The sequence below is a fragment of the Lemur catta genome, chromosome 7 (genome assembly GCF_020740605.2).
Source record: "Lemur catta isolate mLemCat1 chromosome 7, mLemCat1.pri, whole genome shotgun sequence".
Taxonomy (NCBI): domain Eukaryota; kingdom Metazoa; phylum Chordata; class Mammalia; order Primates; family Lemuridae; genus Lemur; species Lemur catta.
The window spans coordinates 61,949,257-61,970,241 of record NC_059134.1 but is presented as its reverse complement, the minus strand read 5'-3'; the positions used below and the strand labels follow the sequence as shown (position 1 = coordinate 61,970,241).

Sequence of the window (20,985 nt, the reverse complement as noted above, 5' to 3'; positions counted from 1 at the left end):
TCAGCTCCAACGTTTCATTTGCCCCTGTCCCTACATGACCTCCTAGGAGAAGGGGTGGGTGGGTGGAGGAGGGGTGGATGGTGCTGAGAAAGGGTTGGCCACAAAGGACCTGGGGGACCTTTTGGAGTGTTGGAAATGTTCTAAATCTTGATTGTGTGGTCGTTACACAGGTGCACAACATTTTCAAAACATATCAAACTGTGCATTCTAAATAGGTGCATATTATTGCATGTAACATGTACCTCAATAACACGGATGACAAAGAAAATGAAAAGTTTTCCAGGTGATTCTTGTGTGAATCTGAGGCTGAGAACCATTGGTCTCATAAGTGGTAAACTGGGGCTCTGGAGCCCTGGACAGAAAAGGTTACTTTGAAACTGAGGTAACCTTGAAACCACACCTAAGGGGAAGGAACCTGAAGAAGAGAATCCCTACCAGAAGTCACCCCCCTCTTCTTGGTCACAGGGTGACGCCAGCACATTGTGCCTCCATGACCATCGTGCTCTGTTTTCATGATGAAAATAAGTTGACGGAGACATTCTCTGTGTTTTCATCAAGACAATCCTAGTCTCCTACCTCCTGTGGAGCACATCACATAACGAAAAGTGCCACTTTGGGAAACTGACTGACAAGGTGCAGTTGCCTCTCCCAGCATCTCACCCATGCTTGGGAATCAAGGACAAGTTCCAGGCAGGACAATTATAAACTTGTTAGAAGTTTAACAACATTCCCATAAAAATATCCATACCCAATACATTTGTAATATGCTTTGACCATTTTTAAGGGAGTCAATTATTACCTCCCCATTCAAATTTCTTCTTCTTACTTCAATATTGGTAATTTATATCATTTGGATAGTAAAGCGTCAGACAGATTGTTAAATCATGAGTTGAGACGTGTATCTACTTTAGCACATCAGTTCTGTGCGCATGGCATCCACTGTTTCATCACTAATTTTGTTCACTTGGGTTTTTCTTCTATTTTTTAAACTAATTTCTCCATGAATTCAATGGACATGCAACCACTCCATGTCTTTAACTTCTATTCGTTATTTTCTTAACAACTATTAGTATCTACCAACATATAATATGTTAAAAGTATAAAAAAATTGCCACTTTTGGAAACTGTCTTAGGATATCAGGAGTTCCTCTGGTACCTAGAGCTGTGCTTCTGGGTGGCAGAAATGGCCTGGACAGAAAAATTAGCAAGTTTGGTACATTCAAGAATCTGCAGATATTTCTGTGGGACTGTGCTTGGGGCTCTCAGTGCACAAAAAAGAGGCTGACAGAGATGGGCAGGGGTCAAATCCTCAAGCCTCATGTAGATAGGAAGAGAGAGAGAGCGAGAGAGCTGGGAAATTACTGAGAGACACCAGTGCAGCAGTAAAGCATCAGGAACTTCTGGCTTTACTAGCACCATTTCCCTTTGGTCCCCAAGCCTTCCCAGAGTGGGGCCCAGCAGGGCTCTCTTCTCTGCCAGCCTCTGCTTGAGGACTGATTCAGAAGCCTGGCCCACCACAATTCTGATAGAGCCAATTAATCCAACCCAGCTTGGACTTTCAAACCTCAGCCCCATAGGTGCAGCTCCAGCCCATCCATCAGTGAGGAAGATCTCTTGAACCTTTCATACGGAGCAGCACAATTACTGAATGAGGGGGGAATCTGGGCCTCTCTGAACACAAGGGCCACCTGTGAAGCATCACCTGTTAACTTTAGCCTTCCTATGACACACTAAACAATGAAAATGCACTTTTGTCCCATATTAAATATTAATACTGTTAAATTATATTAGTTTGTTAAAGATGACCACTTGGAATAATGGCATTTTTGAAATAACAAAAAGAAAATAACAAAAAGAGGTTAAAGACATGGACCAGAAAGATAAAATTTATTTATCTACTACTACAAGGTGTTTTCCCCTCCATAACTTGAAGAAAATATGAGTTTTGTAAGTCTCCAATATTCTCAAGAATATCTTAAAACACTTAAGTTTAAAGATAGGGTCTTGGACCATATGTGTGTGGTCCTAGTGGCAAAGCCACCCAGAGGAGAAAAACAACTCCCCGTGTCCCACCCCAGGGCGAGTGGATGAGAGTCACTTGAATTGGGAGGAGCCTACCTCAAGAGGGGCACTGTGGGCCAGGTGCAGTGGCTCACGCCTGTAATCCTAGCACTCTGGGAGGCCAAGGCGGGAGGATTGTTTGAGCTCAGGAGTTCAAGACCAGCCTGAGCAAGAGTGAGCCGCCGTCTCTACTAAAAAAATAGAAAGAAATTATACAGACAGCTAAAAATATATATAGAAAAATTAGCTGGGCATGGTGGCTCATGTCTGTAGTCCCAGTTACTCGGGAGGCTGAGGCAAGAGGATTGCTTGAGCCCAGGAGTTTGAGGTTGCTGTAAGCTAGGCTGATGCCATGGCACTCTAGCCCGGGCAACAGAGTGAGACTCGGTCTCAAAAAAAAAAAAAAAAGAGGGGCACTGTGGAGGGGAAGGGCTGAGGTGCTGACATTAAAAACAAAACAAATAAAACAACAACAACAACAATAAGAAAAACTGATGTGGTGTTGGAGGCAGGATCAAGATATTACCCAGCATTATTGTTAGGAAAATGAAAGATCCCTGGAATTTCACACAAACTACTGCAGGTTCTGTGTCTATTCCAATAAGGATTTCAGATTGCTAGGACTGAGAAACTTCTGGTGACCATCTGGTGACAGCCCCAGATACCGCTTCTTACATATTGTCCATGGACCATCCTGCAGGTTGAGGGCTCCTTGTGCCCTGAGATTCTCCTGAGCTCACCCAAACTTTCCACTGTGGATGTTGCACCTCTAATTATGACTCAACACCCCAGAAATACCTAACGGCATGATTGCCACACACCCCTCCAGAGATGGGAAAGGGAAGCCCTGAACTGACTCTTGCGTGGTGAGAACTCACGCTTGGTACCCACTAGGCTTTTTATTTTGAATGCAGATCCCCTCCTCTGATCTTTTCCTGAGAATAGAAAAATTGGAGGCAACTTACAGGCATCATGGTCTTGTCAGCACAGGGTGCCATTTCGGAGGCCAGGAGGCTCTGTTAAAAAGACGATGACCCCTAGTGTGCAGATTGTGTTCGTGTTTGCTATTCCAAGTCTTCTCTCTGTAACCAGCGTCCGTCCCATTTTGAGACTACGGAGCTGAAAATTCTGAGAATGAAATACATGAATATTCCTGGAGAGTTTTCTATCAATAATTCAAGAGTGTGCAGGACATTCCTAGTGAGTCAGAGCCTCGAGCACTGTAGCAGGGTTCAACGGGAAATGGATAGAAATGGATTTCCCCTAGTTTCCATGGAAGAGTGCTGGAGATAGTAGTGTGTGTCCACACATAGAGGGATTGGATATATAACTTGGAATCCCTTCCCTTAGGTCACCAAGAGATGGAGACAAAAGAATTCCTGACAAGGCAGAGACCAGAGCAGAAACTGCTTTGTCTGTTCCAAAGTAGGTATAGGGGAAAGTTGGAAGTTAAAATGTCAAAAGACACAGGGATTCCACCATGCTGCGGGAACACTGCAGCAGTGGCATTTGCCCTACTGTCCCACTGGAGGAGCAGAGCAGGCTTCACCTCATTCCTGAGGACTACCATCGCCTTTCGCCTCACTGGAAAGGATTAGGCTAACCAGGAGAAAGATGACCCTGACCAACACCATTGCCTAGGGAGCCTATGACGGCACTTCTGACCCTCCCACTATAGCTGTAACTCATAATGTGAGCCAGCAACCTGAAAAATGGAGACTTAGCGGGGCAGACAGACAGGGGGTTCCAATGAAAGAGAACTACTACAGAAGTAGAAATGTATATCAGAGACTTCCTGTTTTAGTTCCAACATGTAAAAGGCTTTAAAGCCACTACTCGTATCTTCGCAAAAAGAAAAGCCTGGACCAACTAAAAATCAGTTTTTAGACTCATCAGAGAATTAAGGTCACAGGACAAATTGCCATTCCAAAATCTGGAGACAGGTGGGTAAATACAGAGAAAAACAGGCTAAATCTACTTACCTAGAGCAGAAGTTGCATGAGCCATATACACTGGTAGAAACACTTACATGGTCATTTTGACAAATTACTGGAGGGTGAGTGTGTACTAGCTTAAACAGTTAGGAACTCCTGGGGCCACAGCCCATACTTTCTTGAAATTTACCTCCAAAAACCAAATCAGGTTCCCATAGTGAAAAGACAAGAAAAAGATCCTTTCTTTTCTCTAGCAGATGGAAGGTAAAAGAACCATTTTGAAATATGCTCAGAGCACCCCCCCCATAACAAAGGCCTACTCTCCATTGGAAAAGACTTTACCAGAGCCTTACTCCACCTAGGGGGAAGAACGTTGCTTCACGATCTTTAACTTAATATTTACTATTATACAATACTAGTGGATTGAGGGTAGTATACTCTTGTATAGTCATGAGATTATCACTGCAACTGTTTTGGGGACATCAAAATATTGATAATGGAAATTCACAGTCCAATCTTTTTTTTTCCTCCAGAGTACATACCCCATTTGTGTTTGATGTTATTCATAACCAAGGCTCAAGAGTCAAAATAATCATGTACTTGTTTCCATTATTTTATAATAGATTAATCAATATGCAAGGTATACAGTTCATCATATTAGGCTGATTTTCCCACCACTTCTTTTACTTTATATCTCCATTGGCATTCCTGACTGTGGTATTAACATTAGCATATGGAATTATTTTGTTTTTCACATAAACTTTCAACTTAAATTTTTCATCACTGCTTTAGTGAACATAAGCTAGGGACCCAACTTTCATATTTCTTAGTACCATTTATGGGCAATATAGTTAGTTATAGGAGTCCCTACATTTTGAATATTATAAACTCCTTTTGACTGTTTCATATAAAATATTTACATTTCATGTGGTTCCCTGACCTGTCTTGAAATATCTTGAATATTATTAAAAAGGATTTGTTCTGTAAAATTTGGATTCAGTCAAAAGGCTGCACTCAAGGGTCCAGAAGGCCACATATGGCCCCAAGGCTGTAGGTTCCCCACCCCTGGCTCCAAGCTAATACAGAACAGTCTCCATATAAAGTGATTGACAGATCATGGCACAAATATTCAGTGGCCATAGGTAGCCAAAAGTGTGTTTTTTCCAAAACTGTATGTGCTCATTAGCAGATCACAAAGCTCAAAAGTTGTTTTGTGCTGCTACCCACAGCCATCACTACAGATTCCAGTCGTCACCTTCCATGTGTTTTTGACATGTAAATCACAGGGATTTGGATTTATTCCATGATCCGAAAGGCAGAGCCACCTGAATGTTCTGTAGTAGCACAGAGTGCTCCTGTTGCTCTGAAGACCATTGAACTTGATCATGTTTCTTTGTTACTTGGTATTTAGTAGCCATTACTGGGGAAGTAAGGAATATGGTGTTTCCATAAATCAAGTGTACCTACTAACTGTTGCTTGCAGGTATTGCTAAATACAACTGTTTCCTAGACTAGGTGTATCTTTGGTTCCACCCATTTCTGGTATTTAAGGGAATTTTACCGTCTGAGCAGACTCGTCATTACTTTGGATTTGCATTCTGTTCATGTACCATTATCAACTATACTACCTTTTCTGATATATTTTGTGCTTAGTTTCACACTACTATCAGAATGTCATGTATAAAATGAAATATAGACAAGCGGACTCCATCAGGCATTTTGCCTACTAGATTATACTAAACAGGAGACTGTAAGTAGACCTGAAGTTAAGACTGTAAAGTGGTATCACATTCTGAGCCAAGTGAAGACAAATTAGTCTTATTTGGCTTTACTGATAGTACAAACACATATATGTAAGTATTAGCCAGATCAGATATATACCAACCTATTTTGTTTCATGCTATCAACTCATCAAACAGGCAGCACAACTGGTGCTAATCTGTTGACTATTCAATTAACTACCTTATTTAATTCTTAGTCCATTGTCGAAATTCAAAACTTCTTAACAAGTCACATTGATTACTTAATGAAGAGAGAATTTCTAACACCCCAGCACTCTCTGTAGTCCTTACTATATTGTGTAATTTTCTTTCACCTTGTAACAATCCATACTGTTTATCTGTATAACTCATTTTGGTTTTGGTTAATGGTAGTAAGGCAATATGCAAATGTTCTACAATAATAAGCATAGAATTATCACAATTACCCTAATTTAGAAACTGATATTTACTATGTCAGAGCAGTGCATCCATCCAAGACTACAGGAGATAACCAATGGCCAACATTTAATATGCGTGGGTATTTAAATTGCATGGGTGTGGTTTCTCCTTGGGAAGTTTTAGCAACAAAATGTGCTATTACCACATCTTTATATCAACAATATCTCTCAGCCAGGCACCGTGGCTCACGCCTGTAATCCTAGCACTCTGGGAGGCCGAGGCGGGTGGATCGCTCAAGGTCAGGAGTTCGAGACCAGCCTGAGCAAGAGTGAGATCCCATCTCTACTAAAAATAGAAATTATCTGGCCAACTAAAATATATATAGAAAAAATTAGCCAGGCATGGTGGCACATGCCTGTAGTCCCAGCTACCCGGGAGGCTGAGGCAGTAGGATGGCTTAAGCCCAGGAGTTTGAGGTTGCTGTGAGCTAGGCTGATGCCACGGTGGCACTCTAGCCTGGGCAACACAGTGCGACTCTGTCTCAAAAAAAAAAAAAAAAAAACCAATACCTCTCAATATGCTTTACCTCCTATGATAATAGTTTTACCAGTCGTTTTACGTTTGTCCTCCTTCTCTCAATGATTTTATTGTTATTGGTAAATAGATGAAGTTATCATATCAATGACTTCCCTGGCAGTAGCAAGGTAAGGAGAGAACCCATTTACAATCTGCCTCAGGGGTTGGCGTAATCAAATCACAGAGCATATGTTCCAGGTTTGGTTGTCCCCTTCCTTCCTTAATCTTCTAATACACTCTCCACTAATTCCACTCATATTGTTCTATCTCCTTTAACTTACCGTATTACCATTTGATCTTAGGTTAGCCTTTAAATGAAGAGGCTTCAGTAACCCTACTCCATGCCTGGGTGTATGAGAGCAAATCATCTCCTGCCAAAGGCCAGATCATCTTTATGATGTCCTAAATTTAAATAAAAAAGAGGAGCTTTGGGGTGAGAACTGTTAGCATCAAGTCATGCCCACATTATATATAACCTTTTCTACAGAGGGTAACTGGCAAGTTCTCCCTAACTGTAACCATAATCTCAATTTCTTAAATTACATGGTGGGATGTTGGTGTGTTTCAGCGATCCCCAACCTCTTTGGCACCAGGGAACAGTTTCATGGAAGACAATTTTTCTACAGAAGCAGGGACCCCGTGGCAGGGTGGGGGGGAGTCAGAGCTCAGGAGGTGATGTGAACAATGGGGTGCAGCTGTAAATACAAATGAAGCCTCACTGGCCCACTGCTCACCTCCTGCTGTGCTAATGGCCATGGACCGGTACCATCTGCAGCCTGGGGTTGGGAACCGTAGTGTCAGATGAATATAACACAGCTTGATTTATTTTCTATAGTCCCGTTTCCACTGTCTCTCCATATTTCCCTTTTTCTCTGTCCCCAAGCCTCCGCTCTAAGTCAGGCCCTCTCTCATTTATGCTTTGATTATGGGCATAGTGTTAAAAGCACAAAGCAATATACAGTAATAATCAGCAAAACTTTTGGTAAAGTGTCAAATAGTAACTATTTAAGGTATGCACGTGAAGCCCCCACTTCAAAAAAAGGTCATGGCTGCAAACTTACTCTCATAATTTCCCCCAAGTCCGTTTGGGCAACCTTCCCCAGGTCTCACCTACAGAATTCCAGCAAGTACTTTGGCTTTCATTGGCCATTTATTAGACACCTCTTTAGGTTCTCCAAGTGAACTTATTTGAAGTTTACTGTACAGGTAGAGCAGAGTTGGGCTAACCCCTTTTGCCTGGAACTTATTGCATGGGAAAGTAAGAGGGAAGGAGACGTTTATGAGAGTAAGTTTGTAGCCCTGACCTTTTTCTGAAGTGGAGGCTGGGCAAAGGCCTTCTAGGCTTCACATTTTTAGTGTAGTCGAAACTGCTATGAAAAAGAAATCCAAAAAATATTTAATGGATCAGATACTAAGGAAATTTATTTCTTAGTCTCAGTTACTTGGGAAGCTGAGGCAGGAGGATCGCTTGAGCCCAGGAGTTTGAGGTTGCTGTGAGCTAGGCTGATGTCTGGCACTCTAGCCTGGGTGACAGAGTGAGACTGTGTGTCAAAAAAAAAAAAAAAAGGAAAAAAAGGTAAAAAAAGGGGTGTGTGTGGAGAAGCTAGAAGAAATCGTCCTGTGCTTCATATTAGTCATATTTTCTCTTTGCATTTTCTTCCCCTTCTGAGAGAACAATGTGTATCGAACTGATCATTTTCTGCTTCCCCTCTCTTTTTTTAAACTTCAATTCATTTGAAAGATACATTTTCTTTAATTTTTGATTGCTACCCTTAAATTTATAGATGAAGGTGGAAGATTGTAGAAGAGTAAAGTTACAATCTCCTTCAATCTGAATTTAAAGCTCCTCAAATTAACATTACATTTTGTTTTTAGAGCTCAATCCTATGTATAATTACACAAACACAGCAATTCCTTTGCTCAGTATTGCATTTTATAAAACCTGACAAAAGATATCACAAGAATGCAAAATTACAGGCCAATTCCTTTCATACACATAGATGAAACAAAATCTACAAAATGTGTTAGCAAAAACGAGTCCAGTATTGTATGTAACAAATAATGGTTTATTACATGAATCTGTGATAGATTTAACAACTGAAATAAAAAAATCTACTTAATTTACTATAACAATAAAATTACATAAGATTATCTCAATAATTATAGGAAAAAAATCTGTGGAATTCAACTTTTCATTCAGTACAAAAACTCACAGCAAATTAATAAGAGAATTTTCTTTGATCTCCTACGTCAACTAAAAACCTCCATTGAATGCCATGGTTGATGGCAAAATGTTGAAAAGCTCCTCCCCTACCCACGGCAAGGTCTGTAATTAGTCAAGGATGCTCACTGTCACCACTGGGCACATCCTAATACTGAGTAAATAAATGTTCAAAAGGGAAGAAGTGAGAACACGAAAATAGGAGATCAGAAAGGAGGACCACGTGCAGACAGGCCGCAGGGTGAAGGGTACTGCTCAGGTTGGTGGGGACAGCAGACAGCAGAACGTTCAAAAGCTTGGGCCACGCAGGGTCATGGGAACTACACAGTCGCAAGGATTAAAATACGGGCACAGGGTGGTGGGGAAGTAATATTTAGAGAAAGTGTAGATGGGGAAGCCATGGTTCGTGACATTATAAAAGGAGACAGTGCCAGCCTCATAGTCTAAGAAAACCCCAATCCGGCGAGGGCGCACCGTCATGGAGAGCAGCAGGGCCGCGGTGGAGTCCTCGTAGGCCCTGTACACGTGTTTGTGCTGGAGCCCGATCACCCAGTACCCACTCTGAGGCTGGTATCGCGAGTAAGTGTTGGGATGTTTAGCATACTGCTTGGAAGAGGAGGTGGGCCCCACTGAATTGCTGCACACGCCCAGGAACCAGGTGGTCTTCTTGGCCACATCCACCTCCCAGTAATGCCTTCCTGAGGAGAAGTACTGCATGCCCAGGACACTACAGTCATAATGCTCTTCCGGACAGGAAGGCTCAGATGCCTTAGCACCCACGAATCTCACTTGTCTCCGGTTTCTAGACAGGACAAGATTTAAATTGGCCGTGTCTGGGTTCAGAGTCACGTCCACTGCGGGAAGAAGTACAACAACAGCAGATGAGAATGGGTATGTGGGTGTCGTGACATTGAGAACAGGGGACACGGGAAGTGGCTGGAGGAACTGGGATGCCGTGGCGGGGGCTTTGACGCCGCAGACCTGTGCGTGTGTGGGTAGGTCCAGGGAGGAGCACGTGAAAGGGGAACGCATGTGTCAGCTCAAAGAGGTCGAGTCTCTACTTACCCCAATAGCTCTGCACATCTGTCAGCTCTGCAATAATGAAGGGAGTCAACAATGTTGAATAGGACCAGTGGTCTCAGGTCTGGTCTCCCACCCCTTATCAGATTGAGAATTATAGGGAATTCTGTGAGGATGTGAACTGGCTGTGTCATCTTCCCCTAAACACAAACTGCATCTTCTTCAGCATGCTATGTCCCTCCCTCTGGGACTTCCCCCTTAGCCACTATTCCCACATAGCAACTATATCCTCTACCCTGTTTATGTCTTCCCATGACAGTAATTCCACAACCAAACTCTCTCCCCTGAAGCTCCTTACCTCTATACACTCGCAGCATCTTCCTCAGGTCCGGGGTTCGAAATGTACTTCTCAGCTTGCTGGGGAGAGCTTCTGGCTTCCTCAGGGTCCAGAACTCACTCCTGGAGAGGACAGACCTCGTGAGTCCCCACACGCTGACTGTCCCCCTCACTCCCAGGCCCGTCAACGAACTTCAACACTTCCCTGAAGAAAGTCGACATCATTCTGCAAAGAGCCCTGGCACTGGAGCCAGAAGACCTGGACTAGAAACTAGCTTCTCACCATCTGTGGACTCTGGTAAGATGTAACCTCCTAAAGCCTCATTTTGTTTGTTTTTCTGTTGTTGTTTTTAGAACAATACCAAATATAATACAAATACAGTAATTTTCCTTCCTCTGTGTCCTAGAGATAGTATGAACTTCGGTAAAATAATGACTGGGAAATCCTTTGCTACCTCTAAAAAAGATATAAACTATTTACAATGTTAGTACCTATCAGAAGGGCTGAAGACATCTGGGTTGCCAGGCGGAACACCAGGAACCTGCTGCTGGGGCTTTGAAAGTGTCAAGTGAAGGGCTTCCTTCAGGAGAGTCTGAGCTTAGGCCCCAGGGTTTCTCAGAAGCCCAAGGGAGAAAGGCCTTCAAAGCAGCATCTTAGGATTCCCTGTCTCTGGGAATATTACATCAGCTGGAGAAAGAGACGTCCTCACCTCCAAACAGAGAGTGAAGACTTCTGAAGGGACAACGGGCTTCATATTTCATGTGTCTGTGGGGAGCATGAAGGTACCAGGTGTGTGGGAAGCTTTAGATGTCACCCTGGTTCCATGAGATTCCAGAGTATGTGATAGGGAAGAGAACATGTTTTGTTCCAGGGCCAAAAAGCACTACTCTCAATATCTCAGGCCTATGTTTTTACTAGAAACGAGACAAAAGGAAATCTGAGAACTAGGTTGCAAGGCCTGGACTGCTTCAAAGCCAAAGGAGAAAAGGAAACTTATGGCAGATGTCCCAAGAGCAAATTCTTGGGCCTTGGGAAACCATGCTGATGGGAATTTCCGTCTGATAAAGTGCATGCTCAAAGAAAATCCCTGTGGTGTATTTTTGAGGTAGCTATAAACCACGAGAATCAGGGCTAAAAGCAGGTGCAGAGGTTTGTGGAAAAGGAGTCACATGATGCGGTCCTAGAGGAGTCACTGACACTGTAATACTTTATTCTTAATAACAGTACTATCCCCAATTTGTGACCTCCCATCACCCAAATCCTCTTACCACCAAAGCCAGTCCATTCCCTTTATTTTAGAAGCCCCAAATTCTCATGTGATGAGCAATTCGAGACAGAACAGTCTTGAATCTTCCCTGTTTCCCTTTACCACTGACCACGGGATAACTCTAGGAGCACAGGAATTGTTTGTCAGTCCAAGGGAACCACCTCATGTTCTCCTACACATACCTTTTTGAGACTTCACTCACATCCTAGGAAGGAAAAAGACAGGTTAAGTGAAGGAGTAGTAGGTCATGTCTCATCCACATTCCTCATTCTCTCTCTACCACCCCACGGTGTGACAGGAATAAAGACAGTCCCAGTGTGGAGGCCACAAGCAGAGATAAAAACTCAGTGCAGATGGTCCCTGAGAACCCATGCGAAAAGACATCAGAAAACGACTGAGTTGATTCATAAGTACCTTTATTTCTACAACTGTGTGTGTGTGTGTGTGTGTGTGTGTGTGTGTGTGTGTGTGTGTGTGTGTGTATGTGTTATATGGATAGCATCTATCATTTGCCAGGCATTGTGCCTGGTCCTAGAGAATCTCAGATGATGAAGTCGTAATTTCCACCCTTGAATAGCTTAAATTCTATTCTAACTGCCTGAGACACAGGTTCCTGGGCCTTAAATATGGCTGTTTCTCAGACCTCACCTCCTCTAACCTCCTACCCAACCTTTGCTGACTTCATCCAACCCCTTGACGTCAACACACACGGGTTGATGATTCCCAAATGTGTACTTCTGCTGAGATGTTCCCCGGGATCCAGATTAATGTATACCCCAGCCAACAAGCCACGAGCACCTCAAATTCAAGATGTTTAAAAGAAAACTTATTAATGCAACCGTTCTCTTATCTTCCATTCTCCTGACTGGCACTAACATCCACTTAGTCATCAAATACTGTCACAAAAACTGCCATATAGTCACCCTGACACCCCATCTTTGGCCAAGTCAGTCCGCTTCACACCCTTAACTTCTTTTAGCTACCCGCTGCTCACCTTTGTCACCACCACTGCTGCTCTTATTTCAGTAGAACTGTCCGATTGTCTATTTGGTCCCTCTTAATTCTGCTCTATACACCTCAGTGACTCTGAAGAAAAGGCCAACGGTGTGATCTGTATAACAGAGGAATAACTATTTTTTCTGCATTGGGGCTATTTATGGTTGCATTTCACAGAAATACAACTCAAACTAGCTTGAACGTAGGAAGTGGCAGAGGGGTTGGATGTGTCAATTTGTACTAGATATCCATGATTATATCAATCTTAAATGATAGATGTACTGAGGAACATAAATGATCAACTAGGTGAGCTACTTCATGGCTATTTCCCTTATGTTGGCTTTAATCTCAGTGCTCACATTATGAAGCTTGTGCCTTGGCTACCAAATCTTAGCGGGCAACAATGTCATGCAGATATGGAAAAGAAAAGTATCACAAGATGGAAGAATTCTGGGAAATTGATTGTTAGGTAACACTCAAGTTTAAATGTCCTTTGAGCAGTCATATGACTGGGTGTGGGAGTATCTGCACTACCAATGTGAATTGATGATTTGTTTTCTTTTTAATTTTTTTTTTATTTCAGCATATTATGGGGGTATAAATGTTTAGGTTACATATATTGCCTTTGCCCCACCTGAGTCAGAGCTCCAAGCGTGTCCATCCCCCAGAGGGTGCCCACCACACCCATTAGGTGTGTATATACCCATCACCTCCTCCCCCCCACCGCCCGATACTCAATGAATGTTACTACTGTATGTGCACTTAAGTGTTGATCAGTTAATACCAATTTGATGGTGAGCACATGTGCTTTGATTTGTTTTCATTTAAGGGAAAATTTTTATAGTTCGAGGAGTCTGTTGAGGAGCTAGAGCAAAGGGGTGAAGAAGAAAGTATTAGGGTAACCTAACACCAAAGACAAGAACAAGAGGCCAGGAAAAACGAAGATGTGAAGCAGAAAGCAGTGAATAAAGAAAAGCTCTACTAGGTAGAAAGTAACTACCCCATGACCCCAATACTAGGACCCAAGAATAAGTAAACAAATAATTATTCCACTACCAAAGAAAGAGCAAGAGGAAAGCAAGAAGGCAAATGAAAAAGGAATAGCAGAATATCACAAGATCACGCTATTCACTCTACATAGAAAACAGCTGCTCAAATGTCAACCTCAGTTCATGTTCCTCTATCAACCCTCTCTAGACTCGATACCTTGCACCCACCCAACCTACATACACTTGGGCCAGAGCCCAACCCCCAGAGCCCTACGGAAGAGAATAAAAGCAAAGAAGGGCTGGTAATCACATAAAAATTCTCAAAGAACTTGAATTTGGCATGTGTTTGACTGTAACTAAGCTGGGCAAAAAGCAACTGACAAGTCCCAACACAGCATCCGAGACCAGTGCCCGATGAGCACTGGTTCCCACCCGGGGAGAACAGCACACTCCCTGGGGCTATATGGAAAAGGTTTTGGTTGTCACACCTGCGGTGGTGGGGCTGACATCTAGTGAGGAAATGCCAAGGACGCTGCTAACTATCCCACAAAGTGCAGGAGAGCCTCTCACAACAAAAAGTTACCCAGCCTAAAATGTCAATAATAGTGCCGAGATTGGAAAACCCTGCTATAGAACCTCACTGGATACAACAGATGTTCTCCATGGTATCAAATAAACTTTTGGACCACCCTTTAACGGGTCTTTCCTTAGCATTTGTAGTCTAAATTATCTGTTTTACCCCGTATGTCTGAAGTTTAATAGGGAAGAGGCACTACAGGGACAAAGGGATTTTTTTGTGTATCCCTCAGAGGATGCCAGTCCAATGTCCAAGAAAGGAAGGGAAGTTATTCTCTCTTTTCCTCGACACTCAGATCCGGCTCCTTCACGAGTTTTACCTGCAGCAGCTCCATCGCTGAGCCCTGGCATCGACGCTCCAGTTCTGAGATGAGCTCCCTCAGGGACTGGCTCTGCTGGGCCAGCTCATTCTCAGCCTCTTCTATGACATTCAGCCCTTTCCTCTCTTGCTTCTCCAGCTTTTTCAGTTCCCGCTGCTCCGCTTTGTCCAGGATGCTTCGCAGATTATTAAACTCTGTCTGGAGCCTGTGTCTCTCAGGTGCCATCTGATTCTTCAAAAACAGGGAAGAGAAAGAGACTCTCGTCTGCTGGGCTGACGGTCTCCTCTACAGGGGACTGCTTTCCTGAGCCAGGCTTCACTGGCAGGGGAAGGGTAAATGCCTGCAGGTGCCAGCCTGCAGAACCTGTTCTTTCCTTCTGTTCCCTCTTCAGCTCTCCCCAGACCATTAGCCCCAGGCTGCCTTATCTAGGCCTTCTAGATATAGAATCTGATTCCTGGGTGAGGTTTAGATTCCAGGTAGCCTCCCTGGCCTCTCTTGAGTCTGTGTCAGCTTCTCCTTCCAATTCTGAGTGTCGATGTAGGGATCACTGGCCTGCAACTAACCTGTCTTTCCCAGGAGGCCAATGAGACTGAAACTGTAGAATAAGATCCAGAATTATGAATTCAGGGCAACCCCCAGCCATGGTTCCTCTCCTATGTGATTATCTCCAAAAACCTTGGTTGACTTCTGATATGTTTGCTATCCAGGGTTGACTTCTGATATGTTTGCTATCTAGCTACCCCTCGGCTCCCCCTGTTTGGAAAGGATGCAGCCAGGGACTAGGCAAAGGAAAGCTCTTCTAGACATGACATCAGAGGACAGACAGGACCAGGACTCCTTTGCCCTAGGCTGCCATGACCTGCCCCGACTCCTCAGGAGGAGTCCCTCTTGCCTTCCAGGATGCCCTCTTCTGTTGGATGCCAGCTTCTAGCTTCTCAGCTTCCTCCAGCTCTTTCTTCAGCTTCTTCAGAGACTCCTGGAATTTCTCCTAGAAGAAACACATCAGGTCAAGCAGGGGTAAGCTTCCAATTGCCTCACTACCCAGACAGGGAATGAATGAGGCAGAGGTTACGCTGACCTCCCAAAAAGCCTATCTTGCCCTAGGATGAAAAACCTCAGGCCAACATCTCTTTTGTACACAGGGATGGAAACCAACAGGAGTAGGCTGATTCTCTGTCCTCCTGGGGAAAGCGCCTGAACGCAAAGCACCTCAGTTTTTTTACCCTCATTGCCAACATATTTCCCACACTCAATCCACCAGGACCCCTTTTTGCACCCAGCAGCTCACTCTATTCAATCTTATGCAGCAAAAAAGAAATTAAGTCTCTACTCTTGATCGGGAGGCAGTTTCTAGATTCATCCTCTAGATAAAGGGGAGGACTACAAGAAATTAGAGAGCATGATAAAATTTAAAATCTCCCACCAAGGACCCCATCCTCCCCATATCCCTCCATCCTGAGCTCCCACCTGGTACTCCTGGACAATCTCCTCCATTAGGAACGTTTGGTGACCATGGTGCTCCTGAGAACGCTCACAAAGCCAGCAAATGACCTTCCCATCTTCCTTACAGAAGAGCTGGAGCTTCTCTCCATGGTCTGCACAAAGAATTACTTCCGGGTGCTTCCCCAGGCCCAAGGCTACCTCTTTGAGCTTCTCGGCTATGTTGGCTAGATGGCGATTGGGCCGGAGGTTGCCAGGCTTGTAGCTGGTCTGGCACACAGGGCAGCTGCTTTCCTCTTCCTGGTTGATCACCGATTTCCCGCTGTTCCGTGTGAGGCAGGCTTGGCAGAAGCTGTGGCCACAGTCTACGCTCAGGGGTTCTGTCAGGAGCTCCAGGCAGATGGGGCAGGTCACCTCCTCTTGTATGTCCACCAGCACTGAAGTCATTGTAGCTACTCTCCTGGCTCCTGCCAGCCCCACCTGACTTCTAAAATACTTCCTGCCTAGATTAATAAGCAAACAAAAAAGGGTCAGGGTAAGAAAGGGGACGGGGGGGATAAAGGGATGCTGACTGTCCTGTCCTGGATAAAGAGGCCAGACTCCTGGGGTAACAATGGCTTTTCATTTTAATTTCCAACACTTTCTTTACCCTGGCTCATATGAGATACCAATTTCCACCTTATCAGAGCAGGGATCATGATTTCCTCTTCCTCCTATTGGATGGAGGGATAAACTCAGGCCCTGGGGAAGAGGGTCTTGTGTGAGCCACCACCTGTCTGATGTTTTCTCAGCCCACCAAAACACAACCTTAGTGTTAAAAGCACCAAGACTCACTGCTGCTTTGGGATTCTTGCATTTGCTGTTCCTGCTTCAAGGGCGACCCTTCACCCTGATATGTGCATGACTCATTCAGTTTTTACCTGTTCTCGTATCAGCAGGATCTAATGTTCTGTCTAGCCTATCTAAAGCACACTCTCCATATATTGACCTGCTTTATTGTTTTACTTATCACCACCTGATACAGATCTTTAATTGTCTGAATCCTCCCAGTGGAATGTAAGCTCCATGAGATCAGAGACTTTGCTTTTGTTCATAGTTGTATCCTCGGTAGTCAGCCCAGTGCCTGACACAGAGGTTCTCAACTTTCAATGAATAAAAACCGAGAACCTCTTCACCCTCCACGAATGACAAGACCTTTCTTGTACGCTCTTTCACTTCTTTGCCATCACCCTGGCATCACTTTCTGGTATGTGATCTCCAGGATCAAAGGTCTCAATGATTATGTAGCCACTTCTGCCTCCTAACTGCCCTGCTCCACACAGAGCCCACCTGTCCCCAGACTCCCCTCCCAGAAAAAAACAAAGAAACAACAATGACCGCAATAAGGGAAGGTAATATTTTTACAACTAATGCTTCTGTGACCAGTTGTGATTTAGAAATCACTTTCTCCTGCTTTTCTTTATCCCTCATAGGACAACTCTGCATAAATAAGAGTATTCTTGGCCTTTCAACAAGGAGATTAGAGACATTAAGTGACTTTTAAAATCATGCATTTTGTAAGTTGCAGAGTTGGCATAACCTAACCTTTCAAGGATCCTAGTCAAAGCTCAGCCCACAACCTTGTAACTTCAATCAAAGACAGTACAGGTAAAGGCAGTAAAAGTCAGGCACAGACCCAGTGCTTTCGGAGTGTGGAAATGGGAGCAATCGCATTTGAGGATGGGATTTCACTGGGACTTGTCATAAACTTCGACAGTATGGTAAGATCCTAAGGGGGCTTGTGTGTAAAAGGAACGTGGGCAGGTAGTGCAGTTGAGCCCTTATATCCTCACTGAGAAATACTATCTTCATTCTCATTTTTCTTGGAAGTTTTCAGTTGCTAAATTATACTACTGTTGTTTGAAATAACATCACGAATACTCTTTAGACATTTAATCTTTTCTTTTTTTACTGTTTTCAGCATTGAGCCATTTTCACTGGAAGCCATTTGTTCTGCCTGCCTAGTTGGAGTTGTGTTTGGGCCACTCCAGAGCCAGTGTGCACTGCCTATTGAAGGTGCACTGACGCTGGTCCCAGGCATGACCCTGTCATATTGGACAGGCCACACTGTGGCCAGGAGCAGGTGAAATTCCACAATTTGTCTCTGGCTGGTTTACCAGCAAAAGCAAATGTACGCTAATATAAAACATGGCCAGTGTGGGCATAAGACCACAGGGCCCTGTAAATTGTAGCAATTTTCTCCCATCTCGAGGACCTGATAGGTTAAAAAAAAAATCAAATTGCCTGCCAATAACAACACTCCCATCAGAAGAAAGGGCCTCAGAAAATGTTCCAGATAAGGGGAAAAAGGTTATAGGACATCAACGTGGCCCAACGGGGCAACGGCGAGGAGGGCGAGATGGGCGTAATGAGCTGAAAACTGGGCTCGGTACTGCCACCTAGTGTTCAGTGGTGCTCCTGCAAGTCACGGACTGGGTCATCAGCTTTGTCCTGCTTAATATAATAGCAATGCTAACAGGAAATATTTATTGAAAGCCCATAAGGTACTAGGCAAGAATTTAATTATTTTATATGTAGTAACTCAATAATTCCTTGTAATAATACTATGAGTGTCCCTTAGATTCCATTTCATGATTGTATAAACTGAGGTTAAGTAGCTCCTTCAAGTAGTAGAGCCAGTTTTGAATGCAGATACTCAGGCTCTTACTATTCTTTTATGATCCTTATCTCCATGAACGGTCCAGAATAAATTATTAACAAATTAATGAACTCTGCCCATCTAATTGGTATTAATAACTGGTGTTATAGAAGTACTTATCTATCATCTGAGATACTGTTTAACCAAGTCAAGCACACCTGTGGGAACTGGACATTTAGTTGGTTTGTTAACATCTCATACCACACCCACATCACCGTACTTGTCCACTGCACTATGCAGGTATATTGCTGTTGTCAAACTGTCATTAAAAGGACAGAGACCCAATCTTTCTTGCTCTGCCATGTACATCAGACCTCAGCACTGCACCAAACACAAGAAATGAGCAATTAAGTTATAATGGATTTAAAATTATAACTTATTGCTGAGCTTATAGTTGGACTTGACGTTAGCACTGGAGTATGGAAATAAATGTGCTATCTTTTGAAATTGTTAATATTAAAACATAATTGTGGTAGTATTATACTTACTATTTTAACTGAAAATCCACTCCACCCTCTCTAACACACACACACACACACACACACACACACACACACACACACACCACTTTCGCTTCAGGCAAAACTGCAGTTGGTATACACAATTCTCTTGACAGAGATTTTCTAATCTCATAAATGCAATGTCCTAATAGCCCAAACTGGAAAGAATCCATGAGATCACTAACTGGTAAATGGACAAATTGTGGTATATCCATACAATGACATATTACCAATTAACTCAAACTGGTGACACATGCAATAGAATAAATCTCAAAAACATTATGCAAAGTGAAAGAAGCCAGATACCAACGATAAGTTACTGTATGATTCCATTTATATGAAATCCTAGAAAAGGCAAAGCTATAATATTTAAATATACATCAGTGCAAGCCAAGGCCCAGGGGTGTGAGAAGGAGATGAACTGCAAAGAGGCAGAAAGAAATTTGGAGGGTGACAGAAATGCCCTTTACATGTCATGATTGTATTGGTGGTTATACAACTGAATACATGTCAAACTCACAGAGTTGGCCAAGTGTGGTGGCTCCCACCTGTAATCCCAGCACTTTGGGAGGCTGAGGGAGGAGGATCACCTGAGGCCAGGACATCGAGACCAAACTGGGCAACATAGCAAGATCCCATCTATACAAAAAAATTAAAAATTAGCTGGGCCTAGTGTCAAGTGCCTATAGTCCCAGCTACTCAGGAAGCTAAGCCAGGAGGATCACTTGAGGTCTAGAGTTCAAGGCTGCAGTAAGCTATGATTGCACCACTGTACTCCAACCTGGGTGACAGAGTGAGACACTGTCTTTAAAAAAAAAAAAAAAAAAAAAGGAAAATTTTTAAAAAATAAAAAACTCAGAATTGTATGCTTAAAATTTTTAACTTAAGATGTAAACTATAACTGAATAGAACTGAAAAAAGAAGAGGAAATACAGTAAGAAAAAGTAAAGGATTGGGTTCTGATCTTCTAAGCATAAACTATATATAACTGTGTTGTCAAATATAGTAACCACATGTGGCTATTAGGCTCTTGAAGTGTGGCTAGTCAGAAATGGGATGTTTTAAGTACAGAATACACATTGAATTTTGAAGATTTAGTAAGAAAAGATAAAGCACTCAATAATTTTATATTGATTATGTGTCCTAATAATATTTTGCATGTATTGGGTTAAATAAAATATATTAAAATGAATTTCACCTGTTTCTTCTTACTTTTTAATGCAGCTAGTAGAAAATTTAAAATTCCATATGTGGTCCCATTCTATTTCTATTTCATTGTATGTCTTTTTTTTCCCCCCTATCGAATGTGCTACTTTAGATATCCAAGACAGAGAAAGGTTCTTGAGCAGAAAAGATGATGTAACAGTTGATGTCTCTTGTCAAAGGGTTTAAAGTTGAGGCTGGGGAAAGGAAGAAATTGTGAAGGAGGAGAGTATACAGTCAGCAGAGGTTTGAGTAACCCTTGCCCACACACTGTCAGGCCCCTGACGGTCCACTGCGGCTGAGTGCAGCCCAGAGGAGACATGGGAGGCTGACAGTCTCCAGCTAAAGCTATGCCTCCAGAGCAGTGCCAATGGGCTGAGAAAAGGCAGTCTGGTTGTGTGAATAGTGAGATCAGAGGAGCCTGAGGTCCCAGAGCCCCATGGATCAAATTAGCAGATGAAAGGGGCCAAATTCAAGACTGAGTGGGACCAGTTAAATTAGAAGCAGATGCCTGAAAAAGAAGGTCATACAGTCTGCTAACACTGGCATCCACTGGAGCTCTTTAGACATAATCTCAGTCTCACCCAGACCAATTCAGAATCTGCGTACTCAGAATCTGTGCATTAATAAGATCCCCAGATGATTCATATGCACATTAATGCCTTAGAGAAAGGATTCTCTTTCCCAA

The 20,985-nt window shown here is 43.2% G+C and overlaps 2 protein-coding genes across 2 annotated transcripts in view; both read right to left on the bottom strand.

Annotated features, from left to right (window-relative positions):
- Positions 1 to 16,358, bottom strand: part of LOC123642340 (tripartite motif-containing protein 34-like) — a 30,900-nt gene extending 14,542 nt beyond the window's left edge. Inside the window, 7 exon segments of the mRNA XM_045557339.1 lie at positions 6,010 to 6,036; positions 10,017 to 10,043; positions 10,330 to 10,430; positions 11,758 to 11,780; positions 14,457 to 14,687; positions 15,349 to 15,444; positions 15,924 to 16,358. Of these exon segments, the coding sequence (XP_045413295.1) occupies positions 6,010 to 6,036; positions 10,017 to 10,043; positions 10,330 to 10,430; positions 11,758 to 11,780; positions 14,457 to 14,687; positions 15,349 to 15,444; positions 15,924 to 16,343 (925 nt within the window). The 5' untranslated portion in view covers positions 16,344 to 16,358.
- On the bottom strand, positions 8,884 to 10,416 carry TRIM6 (tripartite motif containing 6). The gene is made up of 2 exons (XM_045557338.1): positions 10,330 to 10,416; positions 8,884 to 10,043 (listed from the first exon to the last, which is right to left on the bottom strand). The coding sequence occupies exon 2, from the start codon at positions 9,981 to 9,983 to the stop codon at positions 9,240 to 9,242; it is 744 nt and encodes a 247-aa protein (XP_045413294.1). The 5' UTR covers positions 9,984 to 10,043; positions 10,330 to 10,416; the 3' UTR covers positions 8,884 to 9,239.
- Positions 16,359 to 20,985: the final 4,627 nt, after the last annotated feature.